Consider the following 17,659-nt stretch of genomic DNA (forward strand, 5'->3'; position numbering starts at 1 on the left):
ACCCAGCCCCACTCCTTGTTCTTAAAGATACAGGGAGACCCCTGTCCAACACAATGATAAAGAATGTCCCAGAAAACATCCTGCAGTCTGGCTGCTACTCCTCCCTCTGCCCTCCCTCAGCCCAGATCTGCTGTGTGACTGTGGGTAACTTACTTCTCCCCTCTGAGCCTCAAATTTCCTCATCTTTAAAATCAGGGCATTAGGTGGTTGGTGTTCTCTCCCCTCCCCTCTGCAGCTCTGTCTGGCTACCAGGGACACCTCTTGGCCTTGTGAGCAACCCCTGGCTGTTTTCATGACCCCAAGAAACCAACACTTTGCATTGAAGGGGCCAAGTGGCCAGCTTATTAGCACCTTGACCCCCAGGGGCTGGCTAGAGGGCAGCTAGATGAACTGTTTATCAGCCCTGGACCTGGGGGGATTCTCTGAAGGTCAAAGTCTTTCAGCCTGTTTGCTGACCGCCTGCTGCGAAGGGGCTCCTCAGCTTGGCCCAGGGACCCTGTAAGACACAGGGGCTGTACAGGGTCCGGGTAGGGGGAACGCCATAAATCCAGGAAGGAAGTACTCTAATGTGCATTAGATTTGGGGGAGCTGAGGTGGGGAGGGGCCCCTCACCTCTGCGGAAGTCACTCTCTCCAGAAAGGGCTCATTAAGCTTTTGCAATCCCATGCACCATAGCCCGGGCCTCCCTGGGCCCAGCTGCCCACCCAGAGACCAGGCCAGCCCCCGCCCCCACACTCCCTTCGCCGGGCACAGCTTAGGATGCGGCCTTTCTGAAGTGCCCGCTGTGGCTCAGGCACACCCACAGGCGGCCAGGCCAGCTGCCCAGAGACTTGGAATCACTGCCAGCCCCTGAGCGACCAGAGTGGCTGTACCCATGGCAACGGTCATCCGAGGAGAAGGGCACCTGGCCTCAGGTTTCTGCCCCAGGGAGATTCCAGAAGAGCCTCATTGAAGGTGGGTCCTGGGCAGGGTGGGGCCTCCAGACTCGATGGACGGAAGCCAACTCTCTGCAGGAACCAAGGTATACAAACTAGCTCACTGTCTCCAGCCTCCTTCTGTCCCGACTCCAGGGATTCTTGGAAAGGGGGGGGGCAGGCGGGGGGAACTGCTGTCCCCTCAGGCAGGCTTCAGAGGACCCTGCCCCTTCTCAGCTGTGTGACCCTGGGAAGGTGTCTTCACCTCTCTGAGCATGTTCCTCTCCTGGAAGACCAAACCTGCACAGTACCTGGCACACAGCAAGCACTCCATAAGTGCCCACGTGTTAGCTCCAGTACTTCCCCAGCCCTCTTTGCCCCATTACCTCCTTTTGCGTGGCTGGAGCCCATCCAAGGCATGACTAGAATTCCTCCCCCAGCCCCCTCTCCATCTCATCCAGGCAGGTGTGGGCAGGGTGTTGCTCTAGCGGCTGGAGGGTGTGGTTGGAATTCAGAAGAGCTCAAACTGCACCACCAGCCGCAGCTACCTCTTTGGACCAAGGATGCTCCAGTTGGCCCCTCTGCAAAATGGGCAGGAGGCCCTCTCCCACAGCAGAGGCCCCATCCCTCATTTTACAGATGAGGCTCAGAAGACAGGTTCAGAGAGGCGGGGTCACCTGTCCAAGGTCACACAGCTTAGAAGTCTAGCAGAAACACACCTAGAACAATTTTGACCCCAGAGACCACGTTCTTTTTAATCCTTTATAACAGCTTTCTTGAGATACACAACTCACCCATCCAGCGTGGTTATTCAGTGCTTGTAGTATATTGGGATGAGAGCGAACATCACCACAGTCGATTTCAGAACACATCACCCTAAAATAAAACCCCCAACTCTTTGGCCATCACCCTGGACCTAAAGCTATGGATTTGCCTCCTGTGGACATTGTCTATAAGTCCCTCCTCTGTTCTTCTCCTCATCCTTTCTGAACTGCAGAAAGGTTCCAAAGAACCCAATTTCCCCCCACTTTTTTTTATTGTGGTAAAGACTTTATCTTACCTGTCGTGTGTGTGTGTGTGTGTGTGTGTGTGTGTGTGTGTGTGTGTGTGAGTGTGGGTGCTGGGGATGGAACTCAGGGCCTCGTGCATGGTAGGCAAGTGCTTTACCATTGAGCCACATCCCCAGCTCTTTTTATTTTTTTATTTTGACACAGGGTCTCACTAAGTTGCCCAGGCTGGCCTCGAACCTGCGATCCATCCTCTTGCCTCAGCTTCCCAAGATGCTGGGATGACAGACATGCTCCATTGAACCCCGCCATTTTGAGCATTTTTAAGTGCACAGTTCAGTGGTAGTAAGTATCTTCATGTTGTCCTACTGTCACCACTGACCATCGCCAGAACTCTGCATCTTGCAAACTGAAATTCTGCTGGACGAGGAAGCACTGTAATCCCAGTGGTTGGGGAGGCTGAGGCAGGAGGATCCCAAGTTGGAGGCCAGCCTCAGCAATTTAGCGAGGCCCTAAGCAATTTAGTCTCAAAATAAAACATAAAAATAGACTGGAGATGTGGCTCAGTGGTTAAGAACCCCTGGGTTCAATTAAAAAAAAAAAAAGGTTAAACTATACAGAATAAAGGAGAATGCCACATTCTCGCCTCCCCACAGCTTCATGGACAGCACTTGGGGTCAGGAGACACTGGGGATTGAATCCCAGGGTGCTCACCACTAAGTTACATTCCACCCCTTTTTTAAAAAGAACTTTATTCTTAAACAGGGTCTCACTAAATTGCTGAAGCTGGCCTCCAACTTGGGATCCTCTTCAGCCTCCCAGGGGTTGGGATTCCAAGCCTGCGCCATGGTGCCCAGCTCTACCAGCACCTCTGGGAGCATCTGCTAAGTTCCAGGTGCTGCTCCTGTTTCCTGGAACAGGGCAGCTGTGTCCTCTGCTTCCTGGAAGTGAACGGGCGAGGGGGTGTGAGAGGGCGGCTCCTGCCTACAGCTCCCGTGTAATCCCCGGCAGCCAGGAGATGTCGACATTCAGGCCTCCAGACCAGAGGCTGATCTCTGGCCTCCAGCCCAGGACGTCTTCTGGCATGGGGGGGTCTCAGTGGCCCAGTGTGTCAAATGGGGCTCCTGGCCCTTTCCTCCCACCTGGGAGAGGAGCAAGTTCCAACCGTGGCCCCAGATCCTTTGGTCTCCAACCTGGCTCAGCCCGCCAACTCCAACTCCCCCAGTGGCCCAGCTTCAGGGAGGCCAGGGGCCCTGCACACATTCCTCACCTCCTGCCCCTGGCTCTGGGGCCACCCAGGAGGGAAGGCTTCCACTGGGCTTCCCACCCCCACCCCCACCAGGGAGGCCACTACTTGTGGAGGGGCCACTGTCATCTCCAAGCCTCAGTGTCCCATCTGCAGCTCGGGCACACAGTCCCAACCTCACAGCCTGGTTGGTGTGTGTGGGGGGGGGCTTCCTGGGCCACGCCCCCTCCTCCCAGACGTGGGCGTTGACTAAGGTTTCTTGGCAGATGTTTCACCCTGGTGGTTTGAAAGAATCGCTTCTAGTCAGGGTTTGGGTCTGTCTGTCTGTCTGTCTGTGTCCAACAATTCTAAAACCCCACTTGCCAGCTGCCGAGTCTCCTGGGGGATATTGCTGTCTGCAGCCCCCCTCCAGGAAGATGGCTAGAGTGTCCGCGGCCTCTGCTCACACCTGATGCTCCCCGCAGCGTGGCTGTGCCTGGGAGGAGTGCGCTCCCAGTCCCCGCTGGCCCGTGTGGAAACCTGGGCCCCGGGGAAGGGACCTGCCCAGGGCCCCTGGGCCGCTGAGGGGTGGAGCATCCTTTGGGCTCAGGGAGCCTGATCCAGGGCCAGCACCCCTGGGTTTTCCGACCCCCCGTGGGGGTGCTCCAGCCGACCCAGGGCTAGGTAGATGGGGGTCACTTTTGCCACCACCCCCCCCCCCCGCCAAATAAAAGACAGGCATTGATGGTCCCCTCCGTGCCAGGCTCGGGCTACCAGCTGGCTAACGACGTGAGGGACTTGCCTGTCAATCAGGTGCCTCCGCGGTGGGCCTGGAGCTGGCGGGGACAGGGACCCACGGCCGGCCATCCTCTGGGCTGACTGACAGCAGAGCCACCAGGAAGCCCGTGACCAGCCGAGGAGGCGCTCCCCGGGCCGCCGCGGTCACCGAGCCAGCAGCCGGCGGCTCCCGGACCAGCTGGTGTCCCCCCAGCGCGGGACCCTGCGGCCGGGGATCGCGACGCCCATTTTCCAGGGGGGGAAACTGAGGCCGGCGCCCTCCGGAGCCGGCGGGGTTGCAGCGGGGCCTGGAGGGCGCTGGCCGCCTGCGCCGGGGGCGGCCGGGCGCGGGGCGCGGTGGCGGCGCGGGGGGCGTGGTGGCCTGGGGCGGCGCGGCCTGGAACCTGAGCCGGGAGGCGGGCCGGGCTCTCCTCGGCCGGGACTCAGGAAGCCGCGCTCCCGGCCGCCGGCGCCCAGCCGTCCCGGAGGTGAGTGCGCACGGGCCCGGGAGGCTCGGCCCAGCGGAGGCCCCCTCGCGCCTCTGGGGACCGTTCCGTGGCCGATCCGACCCCCCGAGGACCCCAAAGTCCCCCCGGGGCGCGCGGGAGGAGAGGGGAGGCGCGGGTCCCGCGGGCACGCGGCTGGATGTCCTTGGGCCACGCATCACCTCGCGGGCCTCGGGCGAATCACCTGGGGTCGTGGGGGTCGGGTCTCCAAGTCCCCAAACCAAAGGCCCCGGTGGCCCACTCGGGCGGGATCCCGCTCTGCGGGGTGGCGGGCGTGGGGTGCAGGGGGAGCTGCAGTTGGCCCTTGGCTCTGAGCAAGTTGGAAGAAACTAGAAACATGGACCTTCCAAAGGCCACTTCTTGGTTACTGAGTACCCAAAAGATGGCCCTGTCCCCCCCCCGAGGCAGGAAAATCTTTAACCCCCAGCTTCACACTGAGACTGCGGTTCAGAGGTTCAGCGTGTCTTCCCCTGAGGACAGGGAGACCACCCACATCCCTGCTGCCCGGGGACACCAAGCACGAGGGCTGATGGAAGGACCGACTGCCCCAGTCTGGCCCCAGAGGCCCTCTGTCCTTCCCATTTTGCAGATGAGGAAACTCAGGCTGGCTCCAGGGTGGGGGTAGAGCCAAGTGAACTTGTGCTCAGGGACTGGCTCCAAAGCCCTCCTCGCCACACTAGGTGCCCCGTCCCCAAGCCAGCTCTGCAGAGTGGCGCTCACAGGGTGCCCAGGAAGTGACCCCGAGGGGATGGACCCTGTGGTTTTTCTGGCTCCGCTTCTAAACCAAGGGCCTCTGCTGGGGGAGGGGGGCCGCGAACCCTGGAATTCTAAGGAAGTGTCATGTGGGAGCTTGGTTTGGGGACCGCTCAGAAGTTAATCATTGCCACCCTGGCTAGGGGCCCAGGGCAGGGGGTCACTCAGCCCTGTCCTCCGAAAGGTGAGGGGCTGGTCTCTTCAGGGAGAGGTGTGAAAGGCACAGAGCCCTGTCACCTGCCGCGGGAGGAGCCCGCCCTGTTGGGCTCCAGGTGCGCTCTGCAGTCCCTCCTTGTGACCTTGGGATGGTCCCCAGCTGTCTGACCTCCTTTCCAAACAGGAGCAGTGTCCTGTGAGAAGCCTGGCCCAGGCTCAGGGCTGCCCCTTGTTCTTGTCCCGTGTTTGGAGTGGAGAAGGTGACCAGACAATCTGTCATTTCCTGTCTTTCCTCTGGCCTCTTTGTGTGCTGGATGGTGGGGACCTGAAAGGCCGGGGGACCCCTCCTTCCCACCTTTCTGGCAAGTCCCAGGGAGGATCCCAAAGGCCATCATGGTCATCTGGCTCGTTCTGTGAAACCAGGGGGGAGGTGTGGAGAGGGCGTTCACGGGGGGGGGGGATGAATGGCCCCTTGAGAAGAGGAAGGTCCCTGGACGGACACTGGAATTCCACAGAATGCAGACACCTTCCTCCGGGAAGGAACTCAGAGGCTCCTGGGGCCTGACCTGCTGCTAGCCAGTCCTCCCTGAGAGTCGGGCCAGCGGGGCTGGGCCCTGGGGCACCCAGGTGCCCGGACCCCAGTCTAGCTGTACCCCAGAAGGTACAAATGCAGAAAGAGCCGTCCCTCCCTGAGCCCCGGATGAGCGGATGAGCGCGCGCGTGTGTGTGCGGTAGGTGCTTGGTCGATGCGCACTGCTGAATGAATGGGGCAGAAGGTAAGGGGGGCAGACGGGGGGGGGGTGGTCAAGGAACGTTTGATCAAGTTGGTGACTGTGCTGCACCTTAGAGAGCAAATGCAGAGCTAGAGGAAAGGGCATTGAGGTAGAGGAAATGCACCAGCCAAGGCATGGCTTTACCTGTCACCCAGTGGGAGAGCCTGGTATTCGGAGGGCAGAGACGTCGGTCATGCCCTGGAGGTGGGATGGAAACACGGTGCCTGGCACGCAGCGGGGACTCTGTAAATATCCCTTTTGTGATTGATTGAACAGATCCTTTTTGGGGGGGTAGGTATTGGGGATGGAGCTTAGGAAGTCCGTCCCCAGCCCCTGAACAAATCCTTTTGAGTCCTTGAACTCCTTCTTGTGCTCCTAGGGGGATGGGGTGCCCCCAGCGTGGGTGGGCGTCTCTACCTCTCACAGGCCCCTGGCCCCCCTGCGTGTGCCTCTGTCTCTCCTTGTTTGACTCTTTCCGGTTTCAGGGATCCAGAGAACAACTTTCTTTGTGTTTTCCTGGGTCTAGGGAAGCCAGGGACCATGTATCTCAGGCCAGAGGGCCCTGGAGAATGCTCTGCATCATTGATTTGGAGCAGAATTAAATCCGGTTAAAGATTAATCCCGATCTCTGGAGGTCCTGAGGTCCCAGGGCCCTGTGGCCACCGCTTGAACTCTAGATGCAGGTCTGTTGAGCCACACCTGGGCTGGGCTGGTAGATATTTAATGGGAGCTCCAATGTTTCGTGCATCAGGCACTGAGCCAAGCCCTCTGAGTACACTTGGATACAAAACCGTTATTGTACCCATTTTTCAGAGGGAGGAACTCTGTGTCTGCGGGACGAAGTAGGTGGCTGAGCGTCTCACTTGGGGAGGGGCAGAGCTGGGATCTGAGTCCCATTTGTCTGATTCCAGAGTCGGGGGAGCTTGGGGTAAGTGACTGGTCCGCCTGAGCCTCGGTTTCCTCATCTGCTAAACTCTGGGTCCCCTCTTTGCGAGGATGCCCAAGGCTGGGGCTGGAGCTCAGGCCTTCTCGTCACCCGGTGCTGCCTCTCCTTGGCCCCGGCCTGTTCCAGTGAGGTGTGTCTTCCCGGGCGGGCATCCTCTGAGATCCCCTCTGAGCCAGGCACCAGCAGGGGCAGAGCTAGACTTGCATTTGGACAGAGGATGATTCCTTCAGCCACCAAAGACTCCAGGGTGCTGACTGGGCGCCAGGGATCCGGCGTTGCCTGCTTTCTGGATTTTAATGCTTAAAAGCGAGGGCCAGAGTCCAGCGGCCCAGGGGCTGATCGTGGTGATAAATTTCCTTACACTTCGGCCTCAGTTTCTCCTCTGTGCGGCGGGGACGGGAGAGTGCCTGGGTCCGTGGGGGTGGTTCGGGACAATCTCCAGCCCCCACGTTGATTCTTTAGTTTATAAGCAACATCTGTCACCCGTGAGCAGGTGACACAGCCCCACCCCCACTGGAGATGTCTGGGCATCTGAAAGCTGAGACCCCTGTGACAGTGAGGGACCTGAGTCTCAGGAGGAAGTAGTTTACCAAGTCACCTGGATCATGGCAAAAGAATATCTGGAAGTCAGATCCAAGTGACTCTGACCCCTTTGGGTCCCAGAAAAGCCAATGACTGTTTTAGCTTCTTGCCATCTTGGAGTCTGATCCCACGTTGGTTTACCTTCCAGATCAGCCAGTCACTGCTGTGTGACCTCAGGAGGTGGCTTGACCTCTCTGTTCCTGGGGATGCCACCCAAAGTTTCCTGGAGGTCAGACTTCTGCCAGATTGAGGGCACTTAGATTGTTTTGGATGCCACTCCCCTGGACTGGCCTGGCTCCCTCTGCCTCAAGTTCCCTTGTGTTCCATGAGTTACCACTGAGCCATTTGGATCCTGTGGTCTGGCCAGGAAGGAATGAGGAAGGGAGATTGGCCGTCACTTTCACTATGACTCTAACTTCCATCCTACCCTACCCCTGAGTTCCTTCCTGACCGTCAGCTTCTTCAATTTGCCCCAAGTTCTGGGCACTGCTGGCTGTGTGACCCCAAGGAAGTCACTATGCCTCTCTGAGCATGTTTCCTCATTGGTAGCGAGGGTCCCTCAAGACACGCTGGGCACACAGGCGGCCCTTGTGGGTCTGCTCTAGATGAGGTCAGGGTGTTGGAAAGGCCTCAGAGGGTGGCGGGGCGCGGATCCCGAGTCTAACGGGAGCACTCATATTTTTCTTGGGGTGTGAGTAACGGCGGCCCTCCCGCCCTGCCTGCCCGGGACAAAGGGCTCCTCAGTGTCCCCGCTGCCTGTTTTTCCCTGACAGTGCCGTGGCCTGGGCTCCACCCAGCTGACCAGGAGAGCTGGCCACCTTCTGGGACGGCTGCTCCTGCGTGCGTGTCTGTGTCTGTGTGTGTGTGCGTGTGTGAGGGGGTGGGCAGGTGTGCGCGTGGGACGGCGGGCACCGTGCTGCTGCCCTCGGGTGGGGACCCCTGGTCCTTCTCCATCTCCCTGCGGCACAGAGGAGGGCTGAGGAGCACCTGAGGCGGGAGAGAGAAGGAGGAGGGACAGACAGACCAGCAAGGCAGGCCACAGAAGGAACCGCCCCTCAGGCACAGGCCGGCCGGCTCTGAGACGAGTGGGCTGGGCCGTGGTCTGGCCTTGCCGAGCCTCAATTTTCTCACCTGTAAAATGGACTCATGATGGCCGTGGCCCTCGAGGGAGCAGCTGGATCTCAGGTCAGAGAACGCTGTATGTAGTAGGTGCTCAATAAACCGCCCATTCGGGGCCAGGAAGGAGAAGGTCAGCCGGGTTCCCTGGGTAGAGGCTCAGCTGGAGGCCTGTCGCCCTGGGGAGGATGACTAGGCCAGTCTTTGCCTCCTTATCTGCCAGGTCGCATCATAGGCCCGGGGGACAGAAGAGTCTGTGTCCCTCTGAGACTTTCCTGAGTGTCACTGCTCTACACCCAGTGCCAGGTGACCCCGTGCTGGGTAACTGTCATGAGCTCCTTGGTAGAGAGGAGGGGTTTGGGGGCTCAGAGGGGTGAAGTCACCCACCTGAGGTCACACAGCTACCCAGGGACAAAACCAAGATTCCGACCAGTGCTCATCCCTCGGAACACCCCCTTCCCTCACGGGGTGACCTCAGCTGGGTCTCTGACCTCAGTCTGCTTCTCTGTGGAAGGGGACAGCGTCCTGCCTGGGTCTGATGAGCGAGGTAGCGGCCCCGGGCAGGCGCGAGGTGTTGGGGAGCATCATCAGCCCCCGCTGGCTTTCTCCCCGGACTCAGTTCATTCCCCTGGGAATGGAGACGTGGCCCCGGCTGCCCGGTTAGTGACCACGGAGGGGGCCTAGGGGCTGCCCAAGCAGAGGCCCAGTTCCAAGCAGCCCCCGTTGGCACAGGATGGCAGGGAGGGTCCGAACTGGTTCTCTGTTCCCTGAGCTCCCTGCTCCCTGTATGCCAGACGGGAGGTCAGACTCCCGCATCGGAGTGCTCAGTTCCCCCGACAGCCTCTGGAGTAAGTGGGAGCTGTGATCTTATTTTTTAATTTAAATGTACCATACTCCAAATAATGAGGGAGCGAAGATGGGCCACCCCTTCCCGAATGGCAGTGATTATCACACCCATTTTACAGGGGAGGAAACTGAGACCCAGAGGAGACGGTAGGGAGCAGAATATAGATCAGGTGACGCTTCAAGATTACAGAATCACCTCTTGGGCTGGGCGCTGTGGTGGCACCTACCTGTGATCCCAGCTACCAGGAGGCTGAGGCAGGAGGATCGCAAGTTCAAAGCCAGCCTCAGCCACTTAGGGAGGCCCTAAGCAGCTCAGTGAGACCCTGTCTCTAATAAAAAAAAGTAGGGGGTAGGGGTGTGGCTCAGTGGTTCAGTGCCCCCCGGGTTCAATCCCCAGTGATGTAAAATTTTTAAAAAATTGTCTTTTGGGTTTCCCTGGGGGCTGGGGTGATCCTCCAGGAGAGGGAGGCCCTCGGGCCTCAAGGCTGAGGCTGAGGCTGAGAGGGTGGAACCTGGGCCGGGGTCTGGTGGGGGGACAGGGGAAGAAGGACCCTGAGCCTCCCGGGCAGGGGCCTCGTCTCCTCAGGCGGACCCTATGCTGAACCTTCACGAGCTTTCATCCTGGAGCATCCGGTGACGTGGCAGAACTGAGGCTGGAGGTGGCTCGCCCAGGGTCACTGGGCCTGGAGAGGTCCTTGGGTTTCTTGTTGTGGTTGGGTGCTGGGGATGAACCCAGGGGTGCCCAACCACTGAGCCCCAGCCCCATCCTTTCTATATTTTATTTAGAGTCAGGGTCTCGGTGAGTGGCTCAGGGCCTCCTAAGTTGCTGAGGCTGGCCTCGAACCCCTGATCCTCCTGCCTCAGCCTCCCAAGCTGTGGGGATGACAGGTGTGTCCCACTGCGTCTGGCTGGAAGGCTCATTTGTGATTCACATAGGACACAAATTGGCTTTTTAAAGTGTCTGACGCGGTCCCTCGGCGTGTGTGGGGTGGCCCAGACACGGCCACTGTCCAACTCCAGATCCCTTCCTCACCCAGAAAGGAGCCCGTGCCCCCCAGCCCACGGCACCGCGTCCCACCTCTGGTGACGAGTCTGTTTCCTGCCTGTTCTGGTCATTCAGGGCCTGGAGTCCTGCAGGACGGCCCTGCTCCTCACCTCTGAACCTCCCCAGCCTCCTCGGGCCTCCCAGCCTCCCTGGCCTCCCCAGCCTCCCACCTCCCACCCGGGGTCCTCTGGGAGCGTCTGGACCCCGCTCAGAACCCACCCTTCGGGGGGGCCTGGTGCTGAGTCACCCCACCTGCCCCGCCTGGGTGGCGTGAGCACCGAGGGGGACACCCTGGTGGGTGGGGGCGGCCCCACAGGACACTGGGGCTCTGTGTGCGGGGACAGGCGGCCAGTGTTCAGGCAGGAAGCGGGCAGGGCGAGACCTGCTGGGTAAACACGGCTGGGAAGGTGGCGGCCATGGCCCGGTGCCCTGCCGCTGCCCGCCGGGCCCTGGAGCCCCGGGCAGCCTGGAGGCCACCGGCTCTCGCCGGCCAAGGGGCCGCGTTCCAGCCCCAGCGGCGGCTGCCAAGTTCACCCCCGGCTCTGTCCAGCCCTGGCAGTCCCCTGCCTCGTCCCCGTCTGTGACACTGTGGCAAGAGAGCTGAGGAGGCCGGGAGAGCGCCCTGGGCCAGGGGACACTTAACCCTCCCACAGGCTGCTGCAGGGGGGATGGCCGGTCACAGGAAGGCCTCAGAGTCACCCACTGTCCCCCTGCCCCCCCAGTCTTCCCCCAGCCCCCCCCTGCCCCTCCCCAGGTCCACACCCACGACCCGGGGCCACCCAGGCTCCAGACCCAGGGCCCCGCACTGCATCAGTGGCTTGGCCTCCCTGGAAGGCAATGGGGACACATCAGGTGTCACTCTGACCCCACAAACCCTGGGGTCCCTGTCCCCCCGGTCCCTTTCCCACCCACGTCACCCACTCCAAGGCCAAGCTGGAGGTGGGGCCCACGGTCCTGCAGGAAGCTGGACCCCACGGATCAGTGAGGAGCCGAGCTCCTGTCCCCGCCCCTGTCTCCCTGTCCCTCCTGCCCCGGCCACACTGGTCCCGGTGCCCCCTGTCCTGTTCCCTTCCCACCTTTGTCCCTGGCACCCCGTCGGCCCTTTCATCCTGCTCAGGTGTCACCCCAGGACCCCTGCTCCTTGTGGGTTCCCCTCCCATCAGGATCAGTGCCACCAAGACAAGGACATTCATCCCCGTCCTGGTCCGCCTCCTCATGGTGCTGAAGGCCAGGCGCACGGGGGGCACGGAGAGGTGCCCACGTCCTGGCCCTAGAACTAGAGGGGAGGAAGGAGGATGGGTGAGGGAATAGAGGAAGTTTAAACGTTGAATCCCAGTGACTCGGGAGGCTGAGGCAGGAGGATCCACAAGTTGGAGGCCAGCCTCAGCAACTTGGCGAGGCCCTAAGCAACTTGGTGAGACCCGGTCTCAGAATAAAAAAATGAAAAAGGCTGGGGAAGTGGCTCAGCACCCCTGGGTTCTACCCCCAGCAACAACAACAACAAAGTGTAATCGTGGAAGGGCTGGTGCTTGCCTAGCATGTGCCAGGCCCTGGGGTCCACGCCCCGCGTCTCCCACCGTCCACCACTAAAGATGGCTAAAGATGGGGTGGGACAGAGGGGAGGCCAGGCTGTGAGGCAGCCCCGTCCAGGTTGCCGCCTTCCCTCCTGGGTTGAGATTTCTGAACCCTGTCTCTTGTGTCCACCTCGCCTCCCGCCCCCGCCCCACGCCCTGTGCCTTGCAAACAGGTGGTGCCCAATGGCTGCCTGTTGGGCTGACTGATCCTGGAGGGAGGGAGCTGAGAGGCTTCCCCTGCGGTGCCGCCCCGCGTGCCCAAACCTGCCCCGACTTAAGCCGCTTTCCTGGGCCCTTCGTCAGGAGGTGGGGATTTGGCAGATTGGTGCCAGGGTTTCCGTGGGGTCAGGAGGGCCACCTCCTTCCTGCAGGTGGGCCGGGGAGGGGGAGGGGCGCCCCCAGTCGGGATCGTCCTGGATCTGCAGTGCCCACCCTGCTGGGGACAAGACAGCGCCCCAGGGTCCCTGGGCAGGAGAGGAGAGGCTCAGGAAGGCCAAGTGACCTGCTCAAGCTCGCCCAGCGGGTGCCTGGGATCAGTGACGCCACCATGTCCTCGGAAAGCCTGGGCCCCCTTCCTGGGGCTCCTAGGAAGACGGGGGCTCTGGCTGGGCACCAGGTTCCTGCCCCTGCTCAGGACCCCTGCGCCTCGGCGGGGCCACTCTGGCCAGTGCCTGCTCAGCGCCCCGTGGTGACCCTGCGGTGGGTGGCCTTGCCCAGTTCCTCGGGCCCCCCCAGGTCAGCCCCGGGATCTTCCCAGGTTTGCACAGGAGTGGGTTCCGGGGCCTGGCACCGGGTCTGGCACACAGGGCACCGGCCACAGTTTTGTCAAATAACAGGAGGGGGCTTCTGATCCCGCCCGGGCCTGAGAGCCCCGCCTCCCTTCTGCCCGGGTGCCCGCAGCGCCCGCCAGCGTCCCCTCCCATCTGGTGCTGGCGTTTAAAAAAAAAGGGTTTTGCACACGCGAAACCAAAACATTGGAAAACCGCTGCTCCCCAGGACGCCGTGCGGAGCTGTGGGCAGGTGGGGTCTGTCACTCTTACCCCAGCCTCCCGGTGGCGCCCCCAGGCTCCCGCGTGGCCTCTGGTGCTGTGGCTGCAGAGCCCCTCTCAAGGGAGGTGCTGGGGGCCACAGGGGCAGGGGGTGCCCCCTCACCCTGGGGCACAGCAAAGACACCAGCTCAGAAGACACCCAGGCTGTCCCCGCCCAGCTCTCCTGGTGGCCCCCTCCCCACTGCTGGGCCTGGAATGTGTAATCACAGCCTTCAGGGCAAATTGGGACAGGGAGGGAGCTGGCCACAGAGCACAGGCCACAGAGCACAGGAAACGGCCACAGAGCAGCAGACCGGCTGTGTGTGTGTGTGTGTGTGTGTGTGTGTGTGTGTGTGTATGTGTATGTGTGTGTGTGAGTATGTGTGTGTGTGTGGCTGTGCCTGATCTCACTGGCTACAGTTGTACCCATTCCCCAGAGAGGAAACGAGGCTTGGTGGCTCAAGCCACCAACCTGGGGCCACGTTCCATTAACTAGCAGAACTGAGATTAGAACCCAGACCCGAATGACTCCGAAGTCCAGGCTCCCCCTCCCTGTCGAGATCCAGCGGGGAGCTGGCCCCAGTCCTGTGTGTCCTCCTGTGGTGTCTTTCCCTCTCTGGTCCAAGGTCTTCCTCCTAGAAACCACAAAACAAATAAGGTGGGAACCAATGTGTCCCTCTCCACAGTGATGGGCGGTGGGGGTGGGGTGGGGACACGAGAGGCCACTCTCAGACCTGTCCCAGCCTCCTAGGTGGAATGGGAAGAGTTCCGGAACTCTTTCCTCGGTGCCCAGCTGCCTGGCCAGCACTGGACTGCAGAGGGCTGGAGCCACAGCCACCCAGGGCCTCCCTGCCCTGCCCTTGCTCCTGGCTGAGTCCTGGGGCTGGGAGCCTGAGAGAGTCCCCACCCCATTGACCAGTCATGTGACTGTCCCCTCTGGCAGCCTCAGTCTCCTTGTGTGGGAGCACAGTGGGCTGGGGTCAGCCAGCAGAGGAGAGGACATGGCCAGACCCGGGAGCCCCCTGCTGGGGAGGCCCACCTGAGTCTGGGCCTTGGGATCACAACATTGGTGCCAGAGGAGGAAACCGAGGACCCCTGGGCCATGCAGAGTGGATTTCTGGGCACCTGGGGGCCGGTGGCTGTCTGTGTGGGGCCCTGGCCAGCGTCTTCTCCCCTGAGGCTCAGATGCCCCCATTTTACAGGTGAGGAAACCGAGGCCGTGCTGCGCTGCTTCATGCCCAGCAGGGGCCAAGGTCCAGGGTGGCTTTGGAACCTGCTCTGTGGGCCTCTCAGGTGGCTCAGAGTAGACCCCAGCTCCAGGCTGGTGTCCAGGGGGGCTCCGTCCTCCTCCAGCGGGCACCTGGGGTAGCTGGGCCGAGGCAGACCCGCGTCTCAGGTTCCTGAAAGAGGCCCCTGTTGCAGATCCCGCCTGGCGCTGGCCGCTGACCACATCTGGGAGTGGCCACCCAGCCCCTGTCATTACAAGGGTGGCTTTGAAGTGCTGGCGGCAGGGCCGTGTGCCCAGGGGGCGGGGGCCTCCCGGAGCCCCTGCTGGCCCCCCTGACTCCTCTCCCTCCCCCGCAGGCCGAGCGCTCCCCGCGGGTCCGGGGCCAGCATGGCAGATCCCAGCGACAGTCCCCGCGCAGGGCCTGGGGACCCGGCCGAGCCCCCCGGGGAGGAGAGCGGCACCCCCGGGGGCGAGGCCTTCCCCCTGTCCTCGCTGGCCAACCTGTTCGAGGGGGAGGACGGCTCCCCCTCCCCGTCGCCTGCGGACACCGCTCGCCCCGCGGGCCCCGGCGACGGGCGACCCAACCTGCGCATGAAGTTCCAGGGCGCCTTCCGCAAGGGCGTGCCCAACCCCATCGACCTGCTGGAGTCCACGCTGTACGAGGCCTCGGTGGTCCCCGGGCCCAAGAAGGCGCCCATGGACTCGCTCTTCGATTACGGCACCTATCGTCACCACCCCAGCGACAACAGGCGGTGGAGGAGGAAGGTCATGGAGTGAGTACTGCTGGCTGCCTGGCCCACGGCTCCTCCCCTCCTGAGTCCATCCCTGCACGTGTCCCTCTGTCCAGCCACTGGCCACCCTCTTCCAGCAGCGCCTGCAGTCGCTCTTCATCTGTCCTCCAGCTCCTCCCGGCTGACCCTGCGTTCATTCCTCAGAATTTACACTCACCAACCCGCCCACCTCCAGTCCCCCACTGCCTGCCCACCCACCCACACAACCAGGCTTCTGTTTGTTCAGTTTCATCCACACATCCACCATCCATCCATCCACCCAGGATCCATCCATCCACCATCCGCCATCCACCATTCATCCACCATCAATCCATCCATCCACCCACCCACCATCCATCCTCCGTCCATCCACCCAATATCCATCCATCCATCCACCATCCATCCATCCACCCAGGATCCATCCATCCACCATCCACCATCCATCCATCCATCCATCCATCCACCCACCATCCGCCATCCAGCCACCCATCTACCATCCATCCACCATTCATCCACCATCAATCCATCCATCCACCCACCCACCATTCATCCACCCAGCATCCATCATCCATCCACCATTCATCCATCCACCATCCACCCACTCACCCACCCACCCAACCATCCATCCATCCACTACCCATCCCCAGCATCCATCCATCCACCCACCATCCACTCACCCACCCATCCATCCACCCATCCATTCATCCACCCATCCACCCATCCATCCATCTATCCATCCATCCGTCCACCACCCATCTATCCATCCATTCATCCATTCACCTATCCACCCAACTATCCATCTGTCCATTCATCTATCCATCTATCCACCCACCACCCACCATCCATCCACCCCGACACCCATCTTTCCACTTGTCTATCCACTTGTTCAGTCCATCTATCCGTCATCCACTCAAATATCAATCTACTCGTCTGTCCGTTATGTCTGTCTATAGCCATCTACCCATACAGCCAGCCTTCCATTCCTCTGCCACCTGCTTATCCAAATATCTCTGCATCCTGCAGTCCACCACTGCCTCCTTTTCTCTTCTCTCCCTATTTCTCCCGCCCCTCCCCTTCTTTTCCTTTCCTTCTTATTCTGGGTGATTGGGACTCAAACCCAGGGCTCTGGCGCAGCAGGCGGCTCTCCCGCCAAGCCCTCCAGCGCCCCTTCTAGCCCCCAGCCATCAGCTTCAAGCCACTCAGAAACCATCCCCTCACTGCACTTCTGATGCCCAGAGCTGCCTCCCTCCCTCCCTTCCTTCCTGCCCTCCCTTCTCCTCCCTCCCTCTTTCCCCCTTTCTCTTTCTCTTGCAAACACTGATTCATTTCCAGCTGTTTGTCGTTTGTTGGTCACTGAGTCATTCAGTTTTTCGTTCACTCACCCATCTTTCCACCCATCTACCTTTCCATCCGTCCATCCGCCCACTTTCTTCTGTCACAAACCCCAGCTGTGCTCCCTGCATCACCTTTATTCCTGGCCCCCCACTGGCTTTCTGGGGCTCACCAAGAGTTGGAAGCCTCCTTAGGCACGGTGGCTCATTCCTGTAATCCCAGGGAGCCAGGAGGCCGAGGCAGGAGGATCACAAGTTTGAGGCCAACCTCCGAAACTTAGGTGTAGCTCAGTGGTAAAGCGCCTCTGGGTTCAATCCCCCTACCTCTGCCCACCCCACCCACCCCACCCACCCCACCACCAAAGAGTCGGAAGCCTGGGGGTCGACCCTTTCCCAGGGCCGCAGGAAGCCGAGCAGGAGGATGGAAGAAGCCCAGTGGGAACAGCGGATGCCACAGTCACCTCTGCTCCTGCTCACTAGTGCACTTCACCATCCTCTCTGGGTCCTGCCCTGCTGCCCCGAGTGTCCCCTGTCACCCTGCCAGCCCTTCTTGGTGCCCTGCGTGTGTCCTGCAGCACACTCTGGAGGTGTCCATCTGATCTCAGGCTCCGAACGCTCGTGGAGGGGCCGTTCCCCTTCCCAGTCCTCGCTCGGTTGGGACCATCCCTCTCTCTATTCACCGAGCCCTGGATTCATTTAGTGGTGTTTCTTAAGCACCTACTACGTGCTAAGCCGCGGGGTGGATCAGGCCTCTACCCCTCCTCGCTCCCGTTCCCCCCCAGACCCTCCGCCTCCATCTCGCTCCTTCTCTCCATTCCCGGATTCGGGGCCGAGTGCGGGTGAGGACGCACAGGGAGGGGGTTCCTCTTCACTGCGTCCCCGCCTGGCCCTTCCCCCAGAACCCAGCTCACAACAGGCGCCCCACTGACATTGAGTGACTGCGTGAACGTCTCCAAGCCCTCCTCTTAGCATCGGGGTTTCTTTTTTTGGGTACCAGAAATTGAACCCCGAGGTGTCTGACCCCTGAGCCACATCTCCAGTCCTTTTTATTTTTTACTTTGAGACAGGGACTTGCTAAGTTG

At 60.9% G+C, this 17,659-nt stretch overlaps 1 protein-coding gene and 1 long non-coding RNA gene across 9 annotated transcripts in view; one reads left to right on the forward strand and one right to left on the reverse strand.

Annotated features, from left to right (window-relative positions):
• Positions 1-1,642: 1,642 nt before the first annotated feature.
• Positions 1,643-4,825, reverse strand: LOC144375174 (uncharacterized). The gene is made up of 2 exons (XR_013434658.1): positions 3,949-4,825; positions 1,643-2,862 (listed from the first exon to the last, which is right to left on the reverse strand). It is a non-coding gene; the product is annotated as an uncharacterized LOC144375174 (long non-coding RNA).
• The window catches only part of Trpv4 (transient receptor potential cation channel subfamily V member 4), a 33,172-nt gene continuing 19,780 nt past the window's right edge, over positions 4,268-17,659 (forward strand). The window contains exons 1-2 of one of the 8 annotated variants that reach the window (XM_078038937.1): positions 4,268-4,411; positions 14,833-15,249. In XM_078038937.1, coding sequence (XP_077895063.1) covers positions 14,864-15,249 — 386 coding nt within the window. In that variant the 5' untranslated portion in view covers positions 4,268-4,411; positions 14,833-14,863. The other 7 variants (XR_013434657.1, XM_078038934.1, XM_078038935.1 and 4 more) reach the window with 7 other exon arrangements.

The sequence above is a fragment of the Ictidomys tridecemlineatus genome, chromosome 2 (genome assembly GCF_052094955.1).
Source record: "Ictidomys tridecemlineatus isolate mIctTri1 chromosome 2, mIctTri1.hap1, whole genome shotgun sequence".
NCBI classification, from domain to species: domain Eukaryota; kingdom Metazoa; phylum Chordata; class Mammalia; order Rodentia; family Sciuridae; genus Ictidomys; species Ictidomys tridecemlineatus.